This window comes from Meleagris gallopavo, chromosome 2 (assembly GCF_905368555.1).
Source record: "Meleagris gallopavo chromosome 2, MGAL_WU_HG_1.1, whole genome shotgun sequence".
Taxonomy (NCBI): domain Eukaryota; kingdom Metazoa; phylum Chordata; class Aves; order Galliformes; family Phasianidae; genus Meleagris; species Meleagris gallopavo.
In genome coordinates, this window is record NC_139405.1 from 7953790 (window position 1) to 7977166 (window position 23377).

General features: G+C 42.9%; 1 protein-coding gene across 3 annotated transcripts in view; it reads left to right on the plus strand.

Moving 5' to 3' along the window:
• WDPCP (WD repeat containing planar cell polarity effector) overlaps window positions 1–23377 on the plus strand; it is a 138831-nt gene that overhangs the window by 109485 nt on the left and 5969 nt on the right. For all 3 annotated transcript variants that reach the window (XM_085218808.1, XM_085218807.1, XM_085218810.1), the window contains 2 exons: window positions 17817–17940; window positions 23118–23212. In XM_085218808.1, the coding sequence (XP_085074934.1) occupies window positions 17817–17940; window positions 23118–23212 (219 nt within the window). The remainder of the gene's footprint in view (window positions 1–17816; window positions 17941–23117; window positions 23213–23377) is intronic.

Here is a 23377-nt window from a genome sequence, read left to right on the forward strand (position 1 = left end):
TAGTAACACTAAAGTTTAGGTAGCATTTCTAACAGAGGCATCGTAATAGCGAGATAGGATATCTTACCAATTTTCACAGAGGCTGAGGTCCAATTTCTTACACTGTTCATAAAATGACATTCAAACTGTAGGGGCCCTAAAGCTTTCCCCTTACTGGCAAGGAACATCACCAGCTTGAGCCTTAAGCAGAGAATGTTCGTTTCTTCTCAGTTCTCCGTATTTTACATTGAATGGCTTACATGTTCTTTCTGATAGTTCTTAATGGCACATTCCACATGCAGTTTGAGACACCAGTAGTTTGAGACACCAGTATGGTGTCACATGCATCCTGCTGGCTCCAAATTGCTTGTGTCTTACTCACATCTTCACCTATTCTTAAGAGTCAAATGAGCCCACTTGCATTTCAGACAACATGTAGAATTGTCCGATGGGTTTTGTCACCTTCCCCGGCCCTGCATTAGTATGGTTGATAACAGTGGTTTCTCTTCTGATCATAATGACTCCTTGATGTACTCTTTCTGACACTGATGACAAAGCCTTCTTCATTTCCTGCTCTTACTTGACACACACATCTTCCTCTTGCTATCAGATTTCAAGCAAACTGAGAATCCTAGCCTTTTATTTGGTGGCATGAGTTTTATTTCACTGCATAACATGTTGATGGCATGTTTAAAGGTATTGCTCAAAATGCAGAGGAACTGTGATCTGGGAGTACTTGGGGGGCACCAGCTGATGCTACGGTTTTCTTGAGCTCTGCTCCTTTCAGTTTAATTTTTGTTTCCTTTATTTTAGTTGAGGTCTATAGTAATGCCAAACTATTTTTGGCTCCACCTCATCTCACCCCTTCACTCGCTTGTGTCATGATGTCAGTTTTGATCTATATCTTCCACTGCTAGACATCTTTGCCTAAAGACATAATCCTCAGCCCCTAATAATTATAAGCACATCAAAGTCTAGCTGGTTTGCTTAGCTGCAGAGGTCCACACAAAGATCTGTGTATCTTCACTTGAAAGAGATTTATAGTTATCTGTCAAACTTTAGAATAATCGTGACTTGCCTTTTTCTTCCTTCTTCGTCGTGACATATCCTTGTTTACTACAAAACCTGATTTTGGACTACACCACTATATGTTTGAAATTAAGGCACTATTTTCTGTAATATTTTAATTGTAACGATTCCCATATTTCTAATATCTGTCAGCACTAAAAAATATGTCCCATTTAATGTGAAAAATGTTTAACAAGAGCTCATAGATTACCATGATTTTGCCTTCATTTTAAATGATGTATGGAGTCACAGAATCGCAGAATTGTAGAGGTTAGAAGGGACCTCTGGAGATCACTGAGTCCAATCCCTGTTAAAGCAGAGGAAAAAAAAAGTAACTGAAAGAGACAGTTTTGGGGAGTTAAACTTTTGTGTATGTAGCTACATGGCTATTTTATAAACAAAGTAATTGCAGTGTTTCCACGTTCTGGAAATTGAGAGGAGCTGTCCCTCTCTGTTTTGTATTTGTTGTTCTTACATTAAGTTATTGCAAGGTATGTCTCTTGTCACAGATCATTTCAGTACACTTCTAGCTTATCCCTCCAGCAAAGTTGGTGCATGTGAACAACAGAGAGTAGGTGACACTAATTACCAAGTAAACAACTTATTTTCTGTAGCAACATATCAAGAAGTAACTTGCAAAAGTGAAAACAATTCACAGTGAGGTTTCTTGAGTGAGGATGTTAAATGACAGAGAATGATTCATCTTAAAAGATCTAGAAGGGATGCCCGTGGCATGGCATTGGAGTATAGAGAAGTAATGAATGCACAATAATTAGTATGTCTGTTATTACTAGCAATTTAAATAGTATATTTATATCGTTCTCTATTTAAAATAAAGGCAGAAGTACTTTGGATGTGTAAAGATGCATCACAAGTAAAAAGTTTGAAGTCATTAAAAGATACACTTTTTTAAAGCAAGGCATTCGTGCCTATGTCCAGCTGAAATTTCTGTGGATAACCACACTTTCCTTCCCAGTGTTATACACTTCACAGTTCCAGTCAGAATTCAATATTCTTTACTTCCCTGCTCTGACACTATGGAGTGTTGCCTTTCACTCCATGAATCTCTGTATGTGTACATGGCCATATACATGAAAATTTACAGAAACCTTTTAATTTAACTTCTTTTCATAAAGCTGGCATCATTCATCATCTTCATGAGAATGAGTGGCTGAGGAAATTTATATGTGCCACTCCTGAAAATATAATCCTCAATAAACTGGGATTATCGGCCAGTTCAGGAAGTGATTTTGAAAACTTTGAAGTGAAATGTGATGTATGGGGAGATCATTCAATTAATGCTGGTTCTTTTCCTACTGCTTTCTTAACATTCATTAAATACCAGCTATTGAGGTGTCAATTTGTATGATGAGTTTTTCAGCCAAGCTGTGGTATACCAAGAGTAGAGTTAGGCTCCTTATTTATGGTCATCACATTTGAAAGGGCTCAAGCCTTGGAAAAGCATATAGAAATTAACTCAGGATATGGTTGAAATGTCAGATTGATGGCAAGCATTTCTACATGTCTGTAACTTGTGTCATGCCTGAAGAAGGCCTTCTCCAACATTCATCCTGTTTTTTGTTGCTAGCTTCTCAAAATGGAAAAGGGACATTTGGAGTTCTAGGAATGTGAGTTCTCAATACTGGCTCTGCAGACCAAAGTTGATTTAAATAAGAAGTACACATAGTTAAAGTAACTGTTGAAACAAGCTATCAAAGAAATTGATGCATGAAAAGCACCTTTGCATGGAGAGTGAATGAATACCTTTCTGGGAAATAGGTTTTAACCAAATACAATTTATATATGATTCAAACACAAGTTTTTCTGGCTCAGTGTAGGATACCTGAATGAGATTTAATGGCCTCTAATTCACTGTAGGTCAAACTAGATGAGTTGTTTTGTATCATTATAGTGTAATATTCATATGTACTGGATTTCTGTCTTGCCTACAGCTCTGTGAAAAAGCCCCTGGTAAATCTCCCATTAGCTTCAAAAGGCCCACATGTAGGCTGAAAGACTGCAGTTAGAAGCCACATAATGTATATTCACACATCTCATAGTATGCACGTGTGTGTGTGCATAAGTGGGTGTTATGTTTACACATACTCAGCCAAAAACTGTCCAGTCATAAAAATAGCTCTAACTCCGAACATGAGAGCTAGATTAATTATTATGTGTTTACATTTTGCTTTGTGACATCAGCAGCCACAGCTGGGTTTTTTTTGTTGTTGTTGTTGTTTTTTTTTGGGGGGGGGAAAGAAGAAGAAATGATCACAGCAGGAGGTGCTTTCATAATTGCTGTAGCTGCTTGGGAGCGAGGATCTGTAAGTTCACGGTGTGTCAGAGGCATGTTTGTCTCACACACCCTTGAGCCATCCTCAAGCCTCTGGGTTTCTGATAGGCAACTTGCTGGTTGCATTTCTATGCACTGAAAAGAGTTGGCAAACACATATTTGCATGGCAGTTGGTATGTGTTTTGTCCTGTTTGTTCTGCGTAACATAACGTGATGTGACAGGCTGCAATTTATCACATCGGTGGCATGACAGCAGAGGAATGGGAAGAGAGGTATAATGGTGGTCTGACGCAAGGCATCAACTTAGCATTAGGTTGTAATATCTCAACATGAGGTCTTTTTATATTCGCCTACCAAATAATTATCACCAAACGTTCCCCATGCAGGTGAGTTTAAGAAGTGGAGATCAGATAGTCTACATCAGGGGAGAGTTGTAGATATGAGTTAGGAAAGAACAACACTTGTCAATAAGAGACTCTTTGCACATCTGCTTTCTGATCAAACAAATAAACAGAAACACTGGAGGACAATTTATTTACTACATCCTCTTTCACTACATCATCACCTGCTGCACTACAGGCTGGGAATACCATGGAATTGCTGCAGGCAAAACTGAAGGTTGGAACTGTTTTCCTTCAAAGGCTGCTCGAGAGACTGCTTGACAGTTTATGCCCAGAAGACTCCTTTATCAAAACCAGGTTTGATGACCTGATGGAAGCTCCTGTTGAATGCTTTCAGCCTATCAAAACCAAATGCCCGATAAAGGCCTGTCTGTTGGTGTTCTCCTTTGGAGAAAGCCATAGGGGAGAGCTCAGTGGGGTCCAAGAGGAAGCTTTGCACCCATCACTGCTGTCCTCCTTGCACTGTCTGAAGAACTAAGCTTGCCTTAAAGAAGAAATAACATGGGTTGTTAGAGAAAACACATTGATGGAAAAGTCGTGGACAACGCAATGAATACATCAGAACAAATGGCTTTTTTCCTTAATGTACCTCATCAAATCCATTTCATTTCAGCTATTTGAAGTACAGTTTCTTTAAATATTCTTCTTGAGGGTTAGCTGGCACTGAAACTTCTTAAAATCTCAGTGCTGTGAGACTGCTGCAACTCCCAAACTCATGCATGAATGGTATCTGAGTTCATGATCCCAAGAAATCCTGAACTGTGCAAGATTTCAAACTGTAAAATTTAGTCTTAAAAGCAGATCATGAGGCAACGTTGGTTATCTCTGCATTGTTGATATTATGAAATGGCAAAATATTATAATAAGATGAAAAGATAGTATTAATAACAGCTTAAGCATGTATGATGATCATTATAATTACTTATTTACTGTGGGTACACGGTAAGTGTCCCACCTTATCATCTTTATGATTAAGCAAAGAGCTTGATTTCTGCCTCCTACCTTCCTAACCCAGGCCTGGCTGCAATCCGTGGCATTTGAGCTCCTGGCTCTCGCCACAGCCTCCCTCTTCTTGCCCATATTAATCTGCTACCCAGTACTTTTGCTGGATGTAACCTACCTTCCTCTGCTACATCATATTGTGGTTATCTGCTGAATTTGGGCATTGGCTTTGCTAATATTCTTACTGCTGAAAATTTCCCCCTTGAAGATGCTCATATATGACTGAAGTGCACAGGGGAAGAGCAAATTTTGGGGCCATCCCAGAGCCCTTGCAGAATAACCTTATTTCACCTCCCGTCACTGCCCTGACATGAGCCTGACATGTTCTCACCCTCTGACTGCAAGTCACAGAAGGAGGGATGTGGAACCCCATCTGAACTTCTACTGAATCATCATCTCAATCTCATTGCAAAATTTCACCACCTGACTACCTAAACAAAACAAACTTTTAATAACGAAATGGAAGATGATTGGTACAACTATTATTTTTATATAAATTTTTTTTATATATATATATTTTATATATATATATATATATATATGTGCTGCATAGTGAACTTTAGTGAAAGAAAGCCAGCCACGAGGTGCTTACTGGGAGCCCTTGATTTTTGCCTGCAGATGGGGAGGCATTTAGCTCACAGCGTGAACATGGAGCCCATGTGCATGTAGTTGGCTGTGCTGAAAGACTGTACTGCTGCTGCCTTTTAGGCAGGCAGGGAAGAGTTGGGCCTGCAGCACTCTCCTGCGAACACAGAAATAAAATATTATTGAGAATTTTAATAGGAAGACGTGCCTTGAAAACTCCTGATATCCTCCAAAATTCCTGAAAGAAGTACGAGCTTCAGTCAGTGCCTTATTTTCACATACTATTATCAAATACACTGCCCCAGCCTATTCCTCTGTGTGCCTGGAAGCGGTATTGCTCGCTTACAGGACCAGGAGCAGCCCAGCAGGTCAGTGACAGGCCGATGGCAGTCCTCTCAGTCCAACCCCAACCTCCTGAGTGACTTTGGCCAGCTCATTTGAGCCCTCGGTGCTTTCATTTCCCTTTGGGGAGCCCTCTGTGATGTGCACCCCTCCTTCCCGCAGCATCCTGCATCGCAGCCCTGGCTTCTTCCCATCACCTTTCCAGCAGTGCCCTCCCAGAGGTAGGAGCACAGCCAGGCCAAGTCCGTTTTCTAAGCTCACTTATTTTCTGTGATTTGGAGGAATTTTTACAACGCGCCGCTGGGAAATCAGCCGTAATATTCTTGTTGCTATCTGCCGTTAGGTGTCAGTGTGACAACAACCATGATGCACAAAGGCTTTTCTAGGGGCGGGCAAGACACTCCGTGCTCAACTTCTCCTTTCGGGATCCGGGAAAACACAACGTCCAACCGAGAGGAAGGGGAAGGGAGAATAGAGCCAGCAACACCTTATTTCAGGTTTTTCCACCACCCGATGGAAGCTATTTACTAGCAGATAAGTCTGTTTGCGTTTCATTCCGTGCGTCTCGGGGCTCCCGGTGCTGTGGTTCTCAAAGAGGTGCAATATTTACCAAAGCAGGGGAAGAGCTTCTGCACACACCGCCCCGACACGCTGTGCTGGGGCAAAAGAAACACTCGCCGCTACTGGTAATTTGCAGTCTGTAGGAGGTAAACAGCTCTGCCCATGCACAACTGCTGAAGTATTCCTGTAAGGTGATGCCTGCTGAGGATGGGTAAAATACTGGCTTAGAAAAATAACGAGGAATTCCGTTCATTCAGAAGGAAAGGATCTAAAAACTTAAAAAGTAGTTTTAAAATGACGGGTTTTTTTTTCAGTCAAAATGATCCATTATTTCAGTGTATGGGTGGTATGCAAAGTAAAGAAATAGTAAAAATGTGATACATGTAAAGGGGTTTGTTTTTAAATCAAGCTTCTCAAGATGAGATGACAAACATAGCAAACAATTTTTGTTTAGATGGGAGTTTTTAAACTTAGTACAGGTAGGAAATAAAAATCTGTTTTGGCCAAAAAACAAACAAAAAACAAACAAACAAACAAACAAAAAAAAACAGTCTTTATCTGGAGAAAATTATTTTCAGAAAAATTCTTCTGATCCCTTTGGTGTTGAGAATATCTCAGGTACTTGTAGGTTGACATTTCCCCCCTTATTTTTGAAGCCAGGAGTGTTCCCACCATTGATTTTGATCAGATTTAGGTCAGGGCAGCGCACTGGCTAACTCATATTGGCTTTCCCAGGGATCAGGGAATCTGCTGTGCAAGAAAACTCTTTGAGGACAGCTTTGCCTTCCTCTTGCCTCCTTAGGAATAGAAGAGATTGTGAGCATTGCTTAACTTTGTTGCCATGATGATGTTCTCCCATTCCACACGCTTCTGATCTTGCCTAGAAAGCTGTCTCCAGCGCTGCAGTGATTTGCATCCTAGAGCGGGTCGGAGGCAGTGGGGGCAGGACAGGCAGCAGCCAGGAGGGCAGCAAAAACCTCTGCGAGATGGGGGGTGTGGGCAGGACTGGTGCTGGCATGTAGGGGAAGGAAAGGATTGCTCCAGTAATGCAGGAATGTGGAAAGATGCTTTGTAAGGGCAATCTTTTCCTATTGAGCCTCACTTGCTTTCCATGGATACAATATGCACTTTAAATGATGAAAGGATCAACACTGTATTCAACAGATATCAGAGAATGCAGGCTGGCTTAATTACCTCCTCTTAAAAAAAAGTCTTTTTCTACAAAGGTGAGCATCTGTCTGAGACAGAATCTTATCTCCAAACTCCTGTTGTGCACTTCAGTGAGAAGAGTGAGGGAGGGAATGAAATAGGGCCAGGGAGAGACACCGGGATCTTTCTCTTGGGGTTTTTCTCTGTTGGCCTCACCACCCTCCAGCTCCCTGCCAGCAGCCTCTGTACTTACCTGGCCATGGCTGTCTATAAGGCCTTTGGGCATCCAAACCAGGTGTCAGCAAGCCCATGCAGCAAGCCAGGCAGGTGAGCGACAGCCCCAAAATGCCTATCAGGGAGAACCAGCTCTGATATCTGCTTCAGTGCCTTCATTAGCCACACCTTGCTGCTAAATTGTCGAGTGTCAGTCAGGGTGCTCCAGAGATGGTTACAACAAGGTGTGCTCTAATACCCCAAGTGCTTTCATGTCCCAGTGCCTTCGGGTGCTTTTAGAAAATGCATCCAAGTTTCATCTCATGCAGTGGGATTTAGCCAAGAGACACTGAGCAGAGCACCATATAAGTGTCATTAAGAGAGCTTGGTAGCAGGATGTCAGAATGTATGTTGTGTGCATGTGTATGTGTCTGTGTGCATACACATAATTCAGACATATACACTTTTGGCACCAGGGAGGTTTAAAATAGCACATCAGCATCAAATATGGCAAGTTTTGAATTCATCTCCTCAGCACGGCTAGTTTTGTAGCATCATAGAATCATAGGGGCTGGAAGGGATCCCTGGAGATCATCAAGTCCAATCCCCATGTTTCCTATGGTGGATGTGCACATACAAACCTGACAAAACTTGGCACTCATTTTATAGGAACTTACCCAAGAAATTCAAGACTTTGTATTGTAATTCTTAAAGCACAACAACAACAACAACAGAAGTAGGAAGTCAGTATTTTTAAATGGACTGAAAAAAAGCCAACATGCAAGCATTTTAAATTTTGGTATATGTTACATGGTAATCAGCTTGTTGGTATCAGAATAAATTTACTCTATACAGCCTTCCAGCATAAGCCACATCTTTTCCATGAGTCCCGCTGACTGTGTGTGAGCACATTTGCCTGGCAGAAGCCAGCAAGCACTGCTGATTTGTAATTATTGTTTTGTTTACAGATGGTATTCCCATTTTTCTATTATTTGGATTAGGGAACCAACCGGTCCCAACTTTTTCTTCATTAAAAGTAAAAGAAAAAATCTCCTTTTAATAAGTGTACGCTTCACACTTTCAAACTTCAATAGCATGGAATGTTTCACTTGATCAGAAAGCTGATTTAATTTGCTGCTAGGTTAAATGTTAAAGGTTTCAGTCTTATGACCATGAATTCTCAAATTAAATTCAGCGCATTGCTTAAATTTCTAGCTGCAGTGCATTTAGGCTAATTGCTTTGGTAAGTTGGATGCTTAGTAACTACCACTCTTCTGAATTTTCATCTTTAGAGGAGAGCAGTGAAATAAGCCTGAGGGGCACAGGTGGGCTCGCCTGCTCTTTGCGATTCACCTGTGGCGTCTTTGGATATCTCTTCCAGTCTGACCACATCCTCAGACCATGTCTGATGAGGCTGTTCTGCTGACAAGGGAGAGAATTTAAACACCTGTAGGTTTGAGCTATTTAAGCCCAAATCAGTTTTGAAGCAACAAGAAAGGCTGAGCAAAATGGTTCAGATTTCAGTCAGTTGTCAGCTAAATGTGTGCACTGGGCCTTCAAGTATTTGGCCAGACACATCTTGATTGCTTGGCTTTTGTTTTCATCCTTGGAAAGTCAGCTGGATAATAGCCCCTAGCCAAAGCCTATTCTGCAATGCTGTAAGTGGGCAGGGCCTGGGGGCCAGCAGGAGAGCTCACCCAAAAAATACCGAGCTATCTTGACATATTTCCTGCTTTTTTGTCTGCCAACTTATTTGCACTCCTTCCTTTCAACATTAACCATAAAAATCTTTCGGTCTGAACTTTATCACCACTGATGCTCTTCCCTTTGGGAGGAAGCCACTATGTAAAGCACAGGGTGATGGAAGCAGCAAAGGAAACATCTGCTAGCTGTACATGGGCAAGCTCCAAGCACCTAGCCTGAGTACCTGGCTTTCTCCTCTTTGTTTACAGCATTTTAAGGCTTTTAGTTCTCACACAGCATATATGTCATTAAATGTCCAATGCCTCTTTGCACACGTTGTTGTGATGGCCTGTGGCAACCTGAATTAATTGTTTCTGTAGTTGGTGGTGGTTACTAGCAGTAATTATTATAATTTGCATTTATAAAAACACCTTTCATCTAAGGATCTCAAAATGCTTTTACGCACATTTAATTAAGCTTCACAACATCCTGTGAGGTAAGTGTCAAGAGCATCGTTATATCCACTTTTACACTGGATTCCCCAAGAAAACAAGGTCAGTCCCTACCATGGTGGGTGTTTGGGTCACATCACACACTGGATGAAGCAGGAACTAGGGGTGCCGATGTTGGTCACTGTGCGTATCCCACATCACTGCATGACCACCACATACACTGGCCGAGCAGCTGAAGCCCAGATCTCTGGACTGAGAGGGCCAGTTCCTTCCCTCAGGGAATTCAGCTACAGAAAAGTCTTGAGAGGAAAAACCAATCAGCACGTATTGCACAAGACAACCCGTGCTGCAAAGATATATTTTTTCCCTCATTTTCTACCATGAAGTTTAAGCCTCTCTTTGCAATCTGCGCTCTGTGAGACATTGCTTCTGCAACTGAAGGCAAGAAACCAGCCGCAAGGAATGTGAAGTTGCCCTTTAGAAGACTCTCACCTGTCTTAGAAGAAGCTGCATGCACTTCATCTCCAGTCTTGGATCAACTCTATGTGCAGTGAACCCTCCTAAGTCCAACCACATCCAAGGTACCACTTGACCATGGCATTTAGAGGTGAGGACAACACAAGCTTTGGCGCTTGAGAGGACAGTAGCAGAAGTCAGTTTTCAAACGCCCATTTCTTCATCATAAATTTGAAAAAGTGTTGTTTGAACTGAACCCAGCTCCCTGTAAGCTCTGGATAAGCCCCAAGGAAGGTAGATCTATGTAAGTGCCTGCAGGTTGGCTAAGAAGTCCATGGCCATGCCCTCTGAGTTCTTCACCGTCCCCATCAATTTCTAAAGGCTTGTTTACATACGACAATGACCAGATTAACTATTTTGAAAGAACTTTGCCTGTGGATGCATCTAATGCAAAATAAAAGCCATGTTTCTAAATTAAGTGGACTCACAGGTAGGGAAAGATCATTCTGAATAATGTGAGAAAGAAAGTTATTTGTCTGTAGTTCGTTCTGCCAGCTTATTCTGAAGTGGGCTGCCTGGCTGATGCCTCACACTGCTACATTATAAGGCAGGGACACAGTCACATATTCATCAACAACCAAGTTTGTTGTCAGCACAACCTTTTCTCAAAGGGGGTGTGCCAATGCCAAGCAAGAGGCACAGTGTCCTTGTCCAAGGTCTTACACAGCTCTCTGTCCTCACTTGGTGTTATTTCTGGTTTTACCTAACAGCATGAAATCATTCCTGAAAATATCCGTGTTTGTTTCTAACAGCAGAAAACTCAAGTGGGAGAGGCTTTGATGTGTCCCACTCCACTCATAGGAGATGCCAGTAGCAGAGAGGCTTTGACCTGGTGTCATTGGAGGAGCACCCCAGAGATGCCAAGAGAAAAGCTTAATCATTCCCAGAGCATCCTCCCAGGGACAGTGTTGCTTACCCCCAAATCCTTTCAGTTCCCATAAATCAATTTACGGGGTTCATTCTGCTCCCGTGTTTCTCTTATGGCATAAAAACACACATCATTTCACTTGGCCTGACACTATCTGCTTCACTTCAAGCAGGAGAGGATAGTAAGTGGGCTGAGACTGTGTTTTTAGTGACAGTCCTTGTAGGTTTTCTTCTTTTCCTCTGATCCCAACATGTTTGTCTTTAGGGAAGGGAAGGGAAGGGAAAAGGGAAAAACAAAAAGAAAATGCAGGAGCGATCTGGGTCTTGCCAGAGTACAGTCCCATAGGAATCACAGCATCAGGCCCACAGAGGGTCTTACTGCAGCTACCAGAAAGCTGTGGCAATAACTTCAGATCAGTACTCCGGGGTTTATTTCTTTTTTGGGGAAGTTAAAAATTCTGCTCGAGTTATCTCCTATAGCAAAAATGACTCCATGGGTACTATGTTATCCTCTTTGGACCTCAGTCACTCCCAAAGATTCAAGATGAACTCTGCCTGCCCAGGCACCAGAGTCAGTGCCCCGAGGAATTTCTTCATATCTCAGGGATATGCAGGATGTGTACTCGCATGCCCTCACTGCCTCTCAGCACCAGCTATACATGCAGTTTTGTTTTAGGAACCTGTACCTCCAGTATTGCAATATCTCTTTCAGTCTCTGTCATCAAGAGTTTAAATACAGTTCAGATCAGTGTTAGTGGCCCAGCTCCAAAAGAGGAGAATTGCTGCAATTCGTTATCTTGACAAATTAACTGGTCTGAGGCAATTCCTTTTTGAGAGAGATACAATTAGCTAACTCTTGAACTCTAGCCTTGCTCCAGCACTATGGCAAAGTCATGCACCTGCTCCAAAAGTTTTGATAATACAACTAAGTACAACTAAGACATTTCCACCTACAAATATATTCCTGCACCAGGAGCCATAGTGTGCCATGGTCATGCCTTGCTGTCCTTACACTGCTCTTGTACCTGCTGTAGGGTGGGCTGATGGTGCAGCCTCTGCTGTAAAGGGATCTGACCTCAGCTGACTGAAAAAAGCCTGTATGAAGACCCAGGTGACCTTGTTGAGTAGCACCTAGGGGATGGTACTCGTTGTGATCCCTCAATCTGTATAGACCTGGTGAAAACAGGATTACCATCAGGTATGGGAGCTGATGCTTCAGCTTCCCTTCCCTCCTGTCTAAGGGAGCAGGTTTTTTTTTTCTGTCAAGCAAAGGGAAGATATCCACAGCTTCGTCATACTTCCAGCCTCATGTGGGTAGATGCAGTCCCCTTCCCATTCTCCTTGGAAAGCAGCTCCTGCACTCCACAGCATCTCACCCTTGGGCATCATATTCCTTTGCACAAGCACTCCCAGCTACCATGAGATATCCCTCAACCATTCATCCAAGCCATTTTGGAAGCTCTGTGTGGGATGAGAAAGCTGTCCTGCAGAAGGCTTGTGTCTGCCTGGAGCCTCTTTGTATGGATGTGGTGGCTCGGAGGTTCCTAGAGCTCCACTTTGAATTCCAAGCCTTCAGCATTCAAAATGTTTAACCCTCAATTTCTTTTCCCCTTTATCAGTTTGGCCAATTTCCAGCTGGCAGTGTTTTTTTTGCAGGCTTCTAGCCTGTTTCTTGTGCTTGCGGATGTCTCCCTGTCTCAATTAACTCCCCAAAATGGTTTTCCTCTCCCCTGGCTGGCGTATCTGCTCTCTGCCTGCAGGGCAGGAGCTGGCAGTGAGCAGCTGGGTCCCTGGACTGGAGATGCCAGGCAGAGGGTGTGCCCAGCATGCAGTGTCAGGGTGAGCAGGAGAGGAGCACGCTGCTCAGCAGCATTTGCTCAGCAGCTCTGGGCTGGACCTTGCAGTGGCATCTCTGGAGCACCACAGACGAAAGATCAATTCTTCCCGGACTTTAGCTTTCAGCTTTAGCTGAAATGCTCCAGAGCACGCACCCGGACAGTGGGAACGTCTGCGCTCACTAGCGCAGTCTTACTCTGGAATTAGATAGTAAAATAGGATAAAAAAAGATCTGAAGTGCCACTTACCAAACAAAGAAAATGCCTAGTCACCTGGAGCATCCTCCCTCCTGCGCCTGCTCTAATTGCTCAACACAAGCAGCCCTGGGCGGCCGGGCTGAGCCTTGGCACTCCGGTTCCTTCTCGGCACTGCGACTCCTTCTCATATACTGGCAGTCAAGAGGAGAGCTGCTCCCTGCTGCCAAGATTATAGGCAAACTTCACACAGTTTGAGCAACCTGATAACATCTGGAGACACGAGCTCTCCGTTGCTGGGACACCAGTCAAGCCTTTGGGTGGAGAGGGCCTGGAGTCAAAGCAAATCCTTGGCTGTTCAGATTTTCTGCTGGCGACCCATCACAGCTTGGTGCTACCACATCTGGATCGTTCCTGTAAGACACACCTTTTTCTTTAAACTAAGTACTGCTAGCATAATTTCTGAGGAACCTGATTACCTAGGCTCCAGGAAGATATAAAACAATCTGTTCAGCCTATATAGTGGTTAGCTTAATCTTGTGTATAATTCTAGCAGAGCAAATGAGCAGTCAAGATTGAAATCTCTGCTGGAGTTAGCGAGGACTTGGCATTTCCACGCAAAGAAAACCTAAAGCCAGGTTTTACTGCAAGCTACGGAAGGCTGCTAAATGCTATAGTCTGTCTGCCCTACTCAAAAAAAGAGTTGTTTGTGAATGTTAACTGCTTCTTTACCACTACCACATCACTTTTATTTCAATTATTCCCCTTCCTGGCACACCCGCCTAGCCATTTTGCTGCTGCTAATATGCCTAATATCCAATCAGTGAAATAATGACATGTTGTGCTCGTGCTAAGAGTTGCTGCTACTTAGTAGTGATTGAAGTACCTTATCTTCTCAAGTATCGAATTGTTAAATTATAGCACAAATGGGAGATATTCAGATTGAATGTGCCTTTTCCAGCTCTCAGCAGCAACAGCTGTTCTCAATAGGTTCTGAAAGTACTGTAAAAACAGTATTTCAACAAGTAATGTTTGTCAAATGAAGGCATGGCAGCTCTGGGAATTAACAAAATAATGTAATCTGAAATAAGAAGCCATAGAAAACCAAAGCAGAAGAAGCAGAGTTTATATTCCCAACACCTCTCAACGAAGCTGGGTGCTCCAAAGTGGTTTCCCTGCAGGAAACGAAATGATTTTAATGTCTCTGTTTAATTTAGAAAGACAATGTTGGGAAAATAGTTGTTCCCAGAAGAAAGAGAGCTGCCCATGTTCCTGTCGGTAGTGACGTTCCCTCTGATTTGGTATGTGGAGAGGTAACCCATTGGCTGTAGAAGAGCTTCCACGTAGGTTGGGTGGCAGCTCCTGCTGCACTTATTTCCCTTAGAATGGCTAACTCAGCATGAGAGATTTCAGCATGTCAGAATTATAATAACAAAATAGAGAGTGGCTCACGTAATACCTGGAGATGGGTATTTGTTAACGTGGAAGTAGCTGCTCAAGTAAAAAGGGAATTTTGTTGAACTGCCTCAATTAGAAGGTGTGATTGTTGAGGCTGTTTCTGTGGTGTTTACATCACTCCCTCTACCTAACCATCTGTATTCCTTTGGACCTTTTATTTGTTTCTTTCCAAAACAATGCTATGATATACTCAATTCTTCACCAAGAGGAGCGGCGTGCCTAAAGTCTGTGTGGTTCACTGGGAGTTCATTGGTATATATTTGCAACTCCTGAAGCAAAAACCTGATATTTTATCTTTAGCAGGAGTTACATTTTTGAACTTATTGAATTTTTCAAAGATCAGCATGAAGAGTTCAGATTAAATGCTTGCTTCAGCGTTTTAAAGGCTCCTTGTGTCCCCGTTGCCTAAGGAGGTCGTGCATTAGGATTGCTCTGTAAACATCAGATTGTACAGAATTGGCTCTGCATACCATGCTGAGCACACAACGGAGAAGTCAAATGGCTTATCATTCACTTATCAACTAGTTTATTTCTCATGCCGAAAAGGCTGGATTTTTACAAGAGCAGCTGCTACTTTGTAAATAATGTAATGGCTTCTGTTAAGTAGAGCTGTCAGGTTTGCAAACAATATTCAAAGAAGGCTTTCGTTTTGCTGTGTGATTGCATACTTTCAAATGTTTTTTTTTTTTTTTTTTTTTTTTTTTTTTATCCCTGAAAGCCCGTGGAGGAGGCTGGAGAATGGAAACAGCCTCTGATTTGCAGACACTGATCCAATGGAGGATAGACACAGTTAAATAGCGATGCAGGGAAGGCTGAGGTCTCAGAACCTGTGTTGTGTTCGGTGTGCATCCTGCTCCATAAAGCATAGGAGAACTTTCAGGGGTCTTCTGAAGAAATCTCCTGGGCTCTTTCTGTCCGGTGCTATAGGTGGATTAAGAGCAGCCATCAGCAAATTGAGGAAATACAGAATGTGCATTGTATGGTTGTGTGGGCACAACATTATCCTGACACTGTTTGTGACAACTGGGATTTAGTAGATAAATATTTGTAGCATGATTTAATTCATTTTATTGCATCTGATAAATAACTTTACTGATGAAACAATGCTAGCCGAAATATCAACTCTCAAGATTTCAAAATTCAAATTTGGATTCAAATCCCCTTCCCCCAGGGAAAATGGGCCAGTGTCCCACAGCAAAAACATGTATGTCTTCACTGTAGAGCACTCACTTCAGGTTTTGTGACACCTGATCGTATCTAATGTCGCACTGCAACACCACAGCTGTACACTCAGACAGGACAGGCTCAGTGTTAGCAGCCTGACTTCAGTCTCAGCTATTGAACTGAGATATGAAAAAGCAAAGAAAGCCATTTGTATTCCCCATAGGTGAGAACTGCTCTCATCCCCACTCAGGATTCTGAGCAGGGAAGAGAACATGTGAGGCAACACGACGATGGGAAGAGGTCAAAGCTGACCAAATCTTATTTTGGTTCTCAGTACACTCTCCTTTCCTGGCATTTCTCAGGCTTTTACACTCCAAAATGCCATTGCTCCTTGGAGTAATGGGAAGCTGTGGAAATCAGACGTTGGTGAAAAGAAGTGAAAAAATAGGTGAATGACGCCAGTTTGACTCAGCCAGTGTGGCTTAGCCTTATCATTTAGAAAGCTAGAGGGTTTGATGTTTCCAAGCACTTAATGAACAGGCAGAATGTGGCAGTCAGAACCATATTCCCAAGAAAAGGGTGTCAACACCCATCCTGCGAGAGCACTGCTGGATTTTGTCTGAGCGTACAGCAGAAGGAATGCTGTGTAAACCACTTCCCAGAGCTCTTCACACACACCAAAAACAGCTTTTCCTGTGCCTTTTAGGTTGCTGTCATTGTTTCCTTTCTTCTCGTGGCTGCTCACTGCACAGGCCTCAACAAGAGACCTTCAGAGGAACCCACTTCACTTGCCCTAGAGCTTCCTAGACATAGAGCATTGCTCGTGTTTCTTCCCTCCTTTTTTTTTTTCTTTTTTTTTTTCCTATCTGTATTTTTTATTCAAGATAAAGGAAAAAATGCACCAAAGCTGGTTTATTATTCAAGGCAAGTCTATTATTTATTTATTGCAGTGTTGTGTGCATGCTTGGAGGTGTGGCCCCTGACTGAGTTGGCTGCTGGCAGCGATTCTCTACATTATTCCCTCTTTGGGAAAGGGAAGCTCCAAAAAGATGGGGTACTTTAGGAAGCCCAGTCAACTGCTACACATCACCTTCCTGCGCATTGCAGACGTTAACAGTATCTGGGTAGCATGGAGTGTAGGAATAGTCTGCAGCAATCTGACAGCACTTGTTTTTTAGGACTGAGAGATGCAGAAACGCTTACAAGTAGCTTTGCCCTCCTAATCTGGTGAGCATCCTGAGTCCCTGGTCAAAATGTAAAGTAGCAGTATAGCAGTGTTCACAGGAGCATTATGTTCTCTGCACTGCCCATGGTGTTGCCATGGGTATCACACAGATTAGCTTATACAGGATCCAGGAAGGCAGAGAACAAGGGCAGAAAAACAGGATTAAAAAAGAAAAAAATAAATAAATGCAAAAGGGTCTTATGATTTTGAGAAAAAAATCTTTTAGAGTCTGTATCTGTAACAGCATTTTTCCTTAATCCAAATTCTGCCAGCCTGCGGCTTGATTACACTATATATTTATTTTAAGCGTCACACTTTGATTATACAGTTCCTCCTCTGTATTTCCAAGTTTTTTGGGTATTTTAAAGCAATTCCCCTCCCCAGAGGGCTCAGATTGGAATTTGGGAATAGAAGGCCCGTCCTTCACGTGTCTGAAGGCTTCGGGACTTGATCATTGACTAAAATATTTTTGGAACAAAGATAAGAATAATTCAGGAAATGTGATGATGTGGACATGGTTAGTGGGCACAGTGGGGATGAGCTGACAGTTAAACTGGATGATCTTTGAGGTCTTTCCAACCTTAATGATCCAATGATCCTAAGTTACACAAGCATGGGGGGGGTCCCGTCCCATCCCGCTGTACTTGGATCCATATGGCAGCTGCTGCTGGTAGTCAGCTACTTGGCCTCTTTTTCAGGGAAAGAAATCAAGAGTGAAATGTACATAAGCATATGGTTTTCTGTGACACCTCAGGCAAACAGCTGGCAGCTTGCTTGGTGCTTTTCCATTGAGCCAGCCTGATCCCGTAACTTGCTTGTTCTTGCAGAGCTCCTGGGGCATGCAGATGAAGGGGACACATCGTACGAGGCCTTTGGTGGTCAGGTCCCAGAGCACCAAACTGAGCATGACATGCCCACAGCCAGCCCGGCCGTGCTGGCCTCTTCCCACAGGTGAGCTGAGCTGCTGTGCTTGTTCCTGATGGCTCCAGTTGTCTTGCACCATCACAACCACTTTTGAATTAAAACACTTGGGTAGATGCAGGCCTGCTTCAACAAATGTGCAGAAGAGAGAAATGCAGAAATGGAAATGCTATGCTTGGTAGGTGTGGGTGTAAGCAGCTCTTCTAAACATCCAGAGTGATCTTTTCTGGAGCCTGTAAGCTCATCACCAGCTCTGGGTTCAAAATCCCCAGGATGATGTTACGAGAGCACACTTGTGCTGAAGTTGATTAAAACTAGGAACTTGTTCACTGTGAGAGAAACTAACATGCTAACTAACATATCTAAAGGGAGGTGGGAGGCAAATGGATGAGGATAGGCTCTTCTTGGTAGTGAGTGGTGATAGGACAAGGAGTAATGGTCTAAAATTTGAACATAGGAAGTTCCATACTAACATGTGGAAGAATTTCTTTACAGTAAGGGTGATTGAGCACTGGGACAGGCTGCCCAGAGAGGTTGTGAAGTCTCCTTTTATGGAGATATTCAGGGCCCATCTGGATGCTTACCTGTGCAACCTATTGGAAATGAGAATGAAACAGTTCTTCACAGAGATAAAAAAAATAGTTTGTTTCTCCTGTTTTCCCTGATAGGAAAGAAATAGTTATTTATTTACAGGGAGTATATTTTCTGTCCCTACTGTATGTAAAAACATTGTTAGTAAATTTAGTGTGAGTACAGCATTGAACTTCCACACTGGTGAGTCATCCTGTTTGCATACAATCGTGCTGAGCACACTCTGTGTGGGCCAGAATCACATTTGTGGCTCATCTCTCTGGCCAGGATACTCCAGCATTACTGGAGACTTCGCTGCCTAATCTGCGGCATCAGGAAACATCATGCTCTGTGATGAGCAGATGGTTAAGCAGCATTTTAGGAAGTGTCTTTAAATTGGTTCAACATAGGAACCCAAAATTAGAACTTACATGCTTTCTGTTGCCTCTGGGAATTCACCTGAAACATGGCAACAGTAACACCTTAAAATACTGCAAAGTGTGAATGGCAGCTGCAGAGTGCCTTGCAGCTGAGCACCTTAGGAAGTGCACAGCTACATTGTTATTCTAACCAGTTTCCCACATCATAAATGCATATCTGACATTTTCACTGTCCACTTCTCCACAGCCTCCAACCACTACCTGCAGTTTCAAAATCAATAACCAGGACACATCCTCCCCCCTCCAAAGGCCCTCCGTTGTTCATTAGCTTGGCCATTTTTTTTGTTATGTTATTGACTTACAGTTCCTCACGCTGTTTAATGCTAGTTTTCAGTGTTTATGTATTCTGCTCACCAGTGAGATAAATGTACAGCCTGAATCATTCCCTATTTGCTTCTGAAGTCTTTCGAGACAAAAAGAAGAGACAAAAACTCCATTTTAGTAATAGATTTACTACAATTCCTTTCTGTTCCCTACCCCAGGCATCATACAGCCTCCTGTCCTGGCCAAGCTCTGCTTTGTGTGTATTACTGCAGGCACCTTGTTGATTTGCCTCCTCAACATCACTGAAATCCATGAGACATTGTCACGAAGGTCTTGATTTGCAGCCTGAGGAGCAACATTAGCCTATAGCTTTTGTGTGCTTCGTTCCCCTGCACATTGGCATACCATGACATCATACAGCAAATGTCGCTTCTTGTTGCATGATAAGCTCAACTCTGTGCTCAGGAGGGTTGCCCCAAGCTTAGCACAAGGGGAGGTATTGCTGCTCTCATTGTGAGCTGCCCAGTGTTCACCAGTGCCACAGGTCCCTGCTGGGTCATGCACCACAGCCTTGAAGCTGGATCTGACTTAACAGCTGAACCTGCTGTGAGAAGCGAATGGGACCAGATGGCCTTCAGAGGCCCTTTCCAACCTAGCATCCAACTTCCTAATGTTCTTTGCAAGTTGAGCATCAATATTTGGCGTGATTAAAACCCCACAGCCTTATTTGTGCAAGTAAATCAGAAGTTTCACAAAATCAGTACATGTTCACACACACATGTATGTGCTCACATACACTTGGCATGCGTAAATTCAGATGTACACAGCAAAGTTACCAGGCTGTGCTGCCTTTGGCTAGCAGAGCCCCCTGCATCTCTGCAAGACACCACAGTGGGACTTTTTCAGTCTTTAGCAAGAACAGCACTCAATGGCTGCTCATTGTTCTTTCCCGGAGTCCTTTATTCATCTGCTTTGACTCTATGACTTTGTACCAGCTAGTTGCATCCCAAAATCATTGGCTTGTGTTACTGCCAAACATCACCACCCCATCAGACCCAGATACAGTCTCAAATTTCTATCTCACCCAAGGTTCTGGAAGATCATATTCAGCACATACCTCAACTATTTCTCCTCCTGTATTTAAACACAGACCATGCTTCTGTTTTGGAACAGCTGAGATGTATCTCATGAATTGCATCTAGGCAAAGGCCCCAGGCAAGCTCTGAAGACAGAGCTTAGCTTAATAAACCTGTTACTGATGCCCCTCAGGGAGCATATGTGTAACAGAAGTGCAGTTTTCAGGCTGCATAATTAGCAAATCAATTAACTCTTAACACCACCATCTCCTTTCTGGCTCTGCCGAATGAGGAATGGCAGAGCCTGTGACCAGGACCAAAATGATAGATCATAAAATAGTCTTGAAGATATATTTCCCTGAGAACCTATTATGGGCAAACTCTAGCTGCTTGTTTTGCCCTAGCAGCCAAAAAGCAGAAAATTTCATATGGGGCTAAAAGGAGTTTTACAGATGGCAAAGAAAACTGGAGTAACTCCGCAGTGTTTTATGGAAGTAGCGTGTGATGTCAGTGCTGACATGTAATCAACCTTCCAAACAGTGCCACAGAGCTGTGGGCTGTGAAAAGTGCTGGACAGTGCTCCAGGTAAGGCAATTTCTTTGCTGTGTGGTTTCTTCCACTGTACCACAGAACTGGGAACGTTTTACAAGTCTCATCTCTGACTTAGGAGTTGACCACCGTCATTCTGCCCTTCCAAACGGCAGATATGCCACAGCCCAGCAATTCTTGTTCTCTCTCATTATTCATTTTTTTTTCCTATTTGTTTTTCTATTTGTGGAAATGTTCTGACCAGCATAACTCTTTTGCTGCCTGTAAATAAGGGCAGTGTTTTTATAAGATCTGATATTTTTACAAGATCTCAGAGTCTTTTTATCATAAAACTTTCCTGTCTCTTTTCACGTACTGAAAAACAGACATATTTCTACTCCTCTACAAAGTTGCTATGCAAAGCTCAGAGGCATGCTTGTATATTTTGAACTGTAAACCAGTCACATCTCTTGAAGCATTAAGAGCACCACCTGACAGTTTTTCCTATCTATATACATTGGTAATGGAATCAGCATAGAGAGAAAGAACCAGAGAACTCATCCTTCAACCCTGCTCAGCCCCAATGAAGGCAACAGGAGCTTCATGTGCATCAGGAAGGTGGCAGCAGCAAACAGACACAGTATGTCAGGCAAATTAATTAGTTAGCACGTGCACAGCACCTTGACAATACAAAATTAACTCTTATTAGCCAATACGTGCTCAAGATGCATTGAGGTGCACTGCACAGCCTCTTGATTCCAGACAAAGGTCCTCTTGATTAAATTAGAGTGCTACATGGCCACATTAGCTCACTTGAAGCACAAAAAGTTTTGAAAAATAAATTTGGCTTCGTCACATGAGCACCACGTAGACTTAATGGAAATTTTTCCAGCATTCACAAAACAAAGAAAAATCAATACAATGTCTGCCAACTCTTCCACTGAAAACATTCTATAACCTACAGCGCCGAGAATCCCGAGCCAAGATAAACCACCATTGCTGACAGAAAATACTGACAATTATTTTGCATTGATTCAATTTGGCCCAGCCTGGGCTGACCTTGTTTATTCATCTCGGTCTCCTAATTCATATTAACTTGGCATCTGGATGGGACATGTGGTACATGGGCTGAAGACCCACTTCACTATCTCAGGCTCAGATAAATGCAGCGCATTGAGTACTTCCAGTGCCTTGAGCTCTTAGGTAGATTTATATGCATTAGACAGAACTGGTTAAGTTCCTTTTATCCCCGCTGGGCTTTTCATGTCTGTTGACAGTAAAACTGGAAGCCGGGTAAAAGTAACATCTTCTTCTAAGCCTTCGGATATACATGAAATCCTCCTAGTATTGGTCAATTTTAAAGACATGTCCAAAGAGGATGGACGGTTTTAAGCTCTTTTAAAACATAAAAATAGAAGGGTTATGGCAATTTGGCAGCCAAAAAAGCAGTTTATGGGTCTCGGCAGAATTCAAGGCTGTCTTTAAGAAAGCTGATCAAGGTACTACAGAGCAGATAATGGGGTCAAAGAGCAGAAGAATCTCTTCATTTCTGCAACCAGCATAATCCGGTCTCCAATGAAGTTTCTTAGTTTCTTTTGCTGAACCAATAAAGCTTAGTACGACCTGAAGTTGCATTACTGCAGCTTAAGCGTGGCTTGGGAAAGCAGATGAGGAGCGTTGCTTTTAGTTGCATGGCAGATGCCCAGCTGCTTGCATAGCCATCTCTCCACTGGTAGGAGGGTGTATGGGAACTGTTGAATCACGGCCTGAAGCACTGATTGACCACCTGGGTAAAGCACTGAGTCAGCCCTGGGAGCACAGGTGAAGGCAATTCAGCTGTGTGACCAAAAGGGGTGGAGCCTGGCTACACCTCTCCTAGACTCCATTTAAGGGCTGACTGCCACTAGGGAAGGATCTCTTTCTGGAGATTGCTTCCTTTGGAGTTGTTGTTGTTGTGTTTTTTTTTTTTGTTGTTTGTTTGTTTTTTGTTTTTTTTTTTTGCTGTGTCTAGGATACGGGTAAGCATTTCATTTATTTTGATTATCTCTTTCCATTGCAATAGCCTTTCTAATTATAAAACCTGTAAAATACCATCCTAACTATGCCACTCTACTAACTGTGTATTTGTTGATTGTACAGAGGGGAAAAAAGGCATTGGGAAAAACAAACTTTTTCAGTTTGTGCCCGTTGTCCCTTGTCCTGTCTCTGATTGCTGCTGAAAAGAGCCTGGCCCCATCCACCCATTAGATATTTGTATGCTTTGATAAGACCTGCTCTGCAGTACCTCCTTTGCTCCCTCCCCTCCTATCACATCTGCTTTCTTTTTAAGGCCCACTTGCTGTGGACTGGTGAAGTCCAGTGATGGGGAGCCTGGAGCAGGTGTCACCTCCCTGATGGAGAAACCCTCTTCTGGGCACCAGGAAGGTAAGCAGCCAGGTTGCTTCTGAGTGTAATGCAGCTGAATGGAGATAAAAGAGTAACAGTGATTGGCATCTGGACAAAGAGTTTGAGTTTAGGAGTTAAATAAGCCTTGAGCTTCTTTTGCAGAGCAGGAAGAGGGACTTCTGCAGCAGGTGCCAGCTAGAGTTC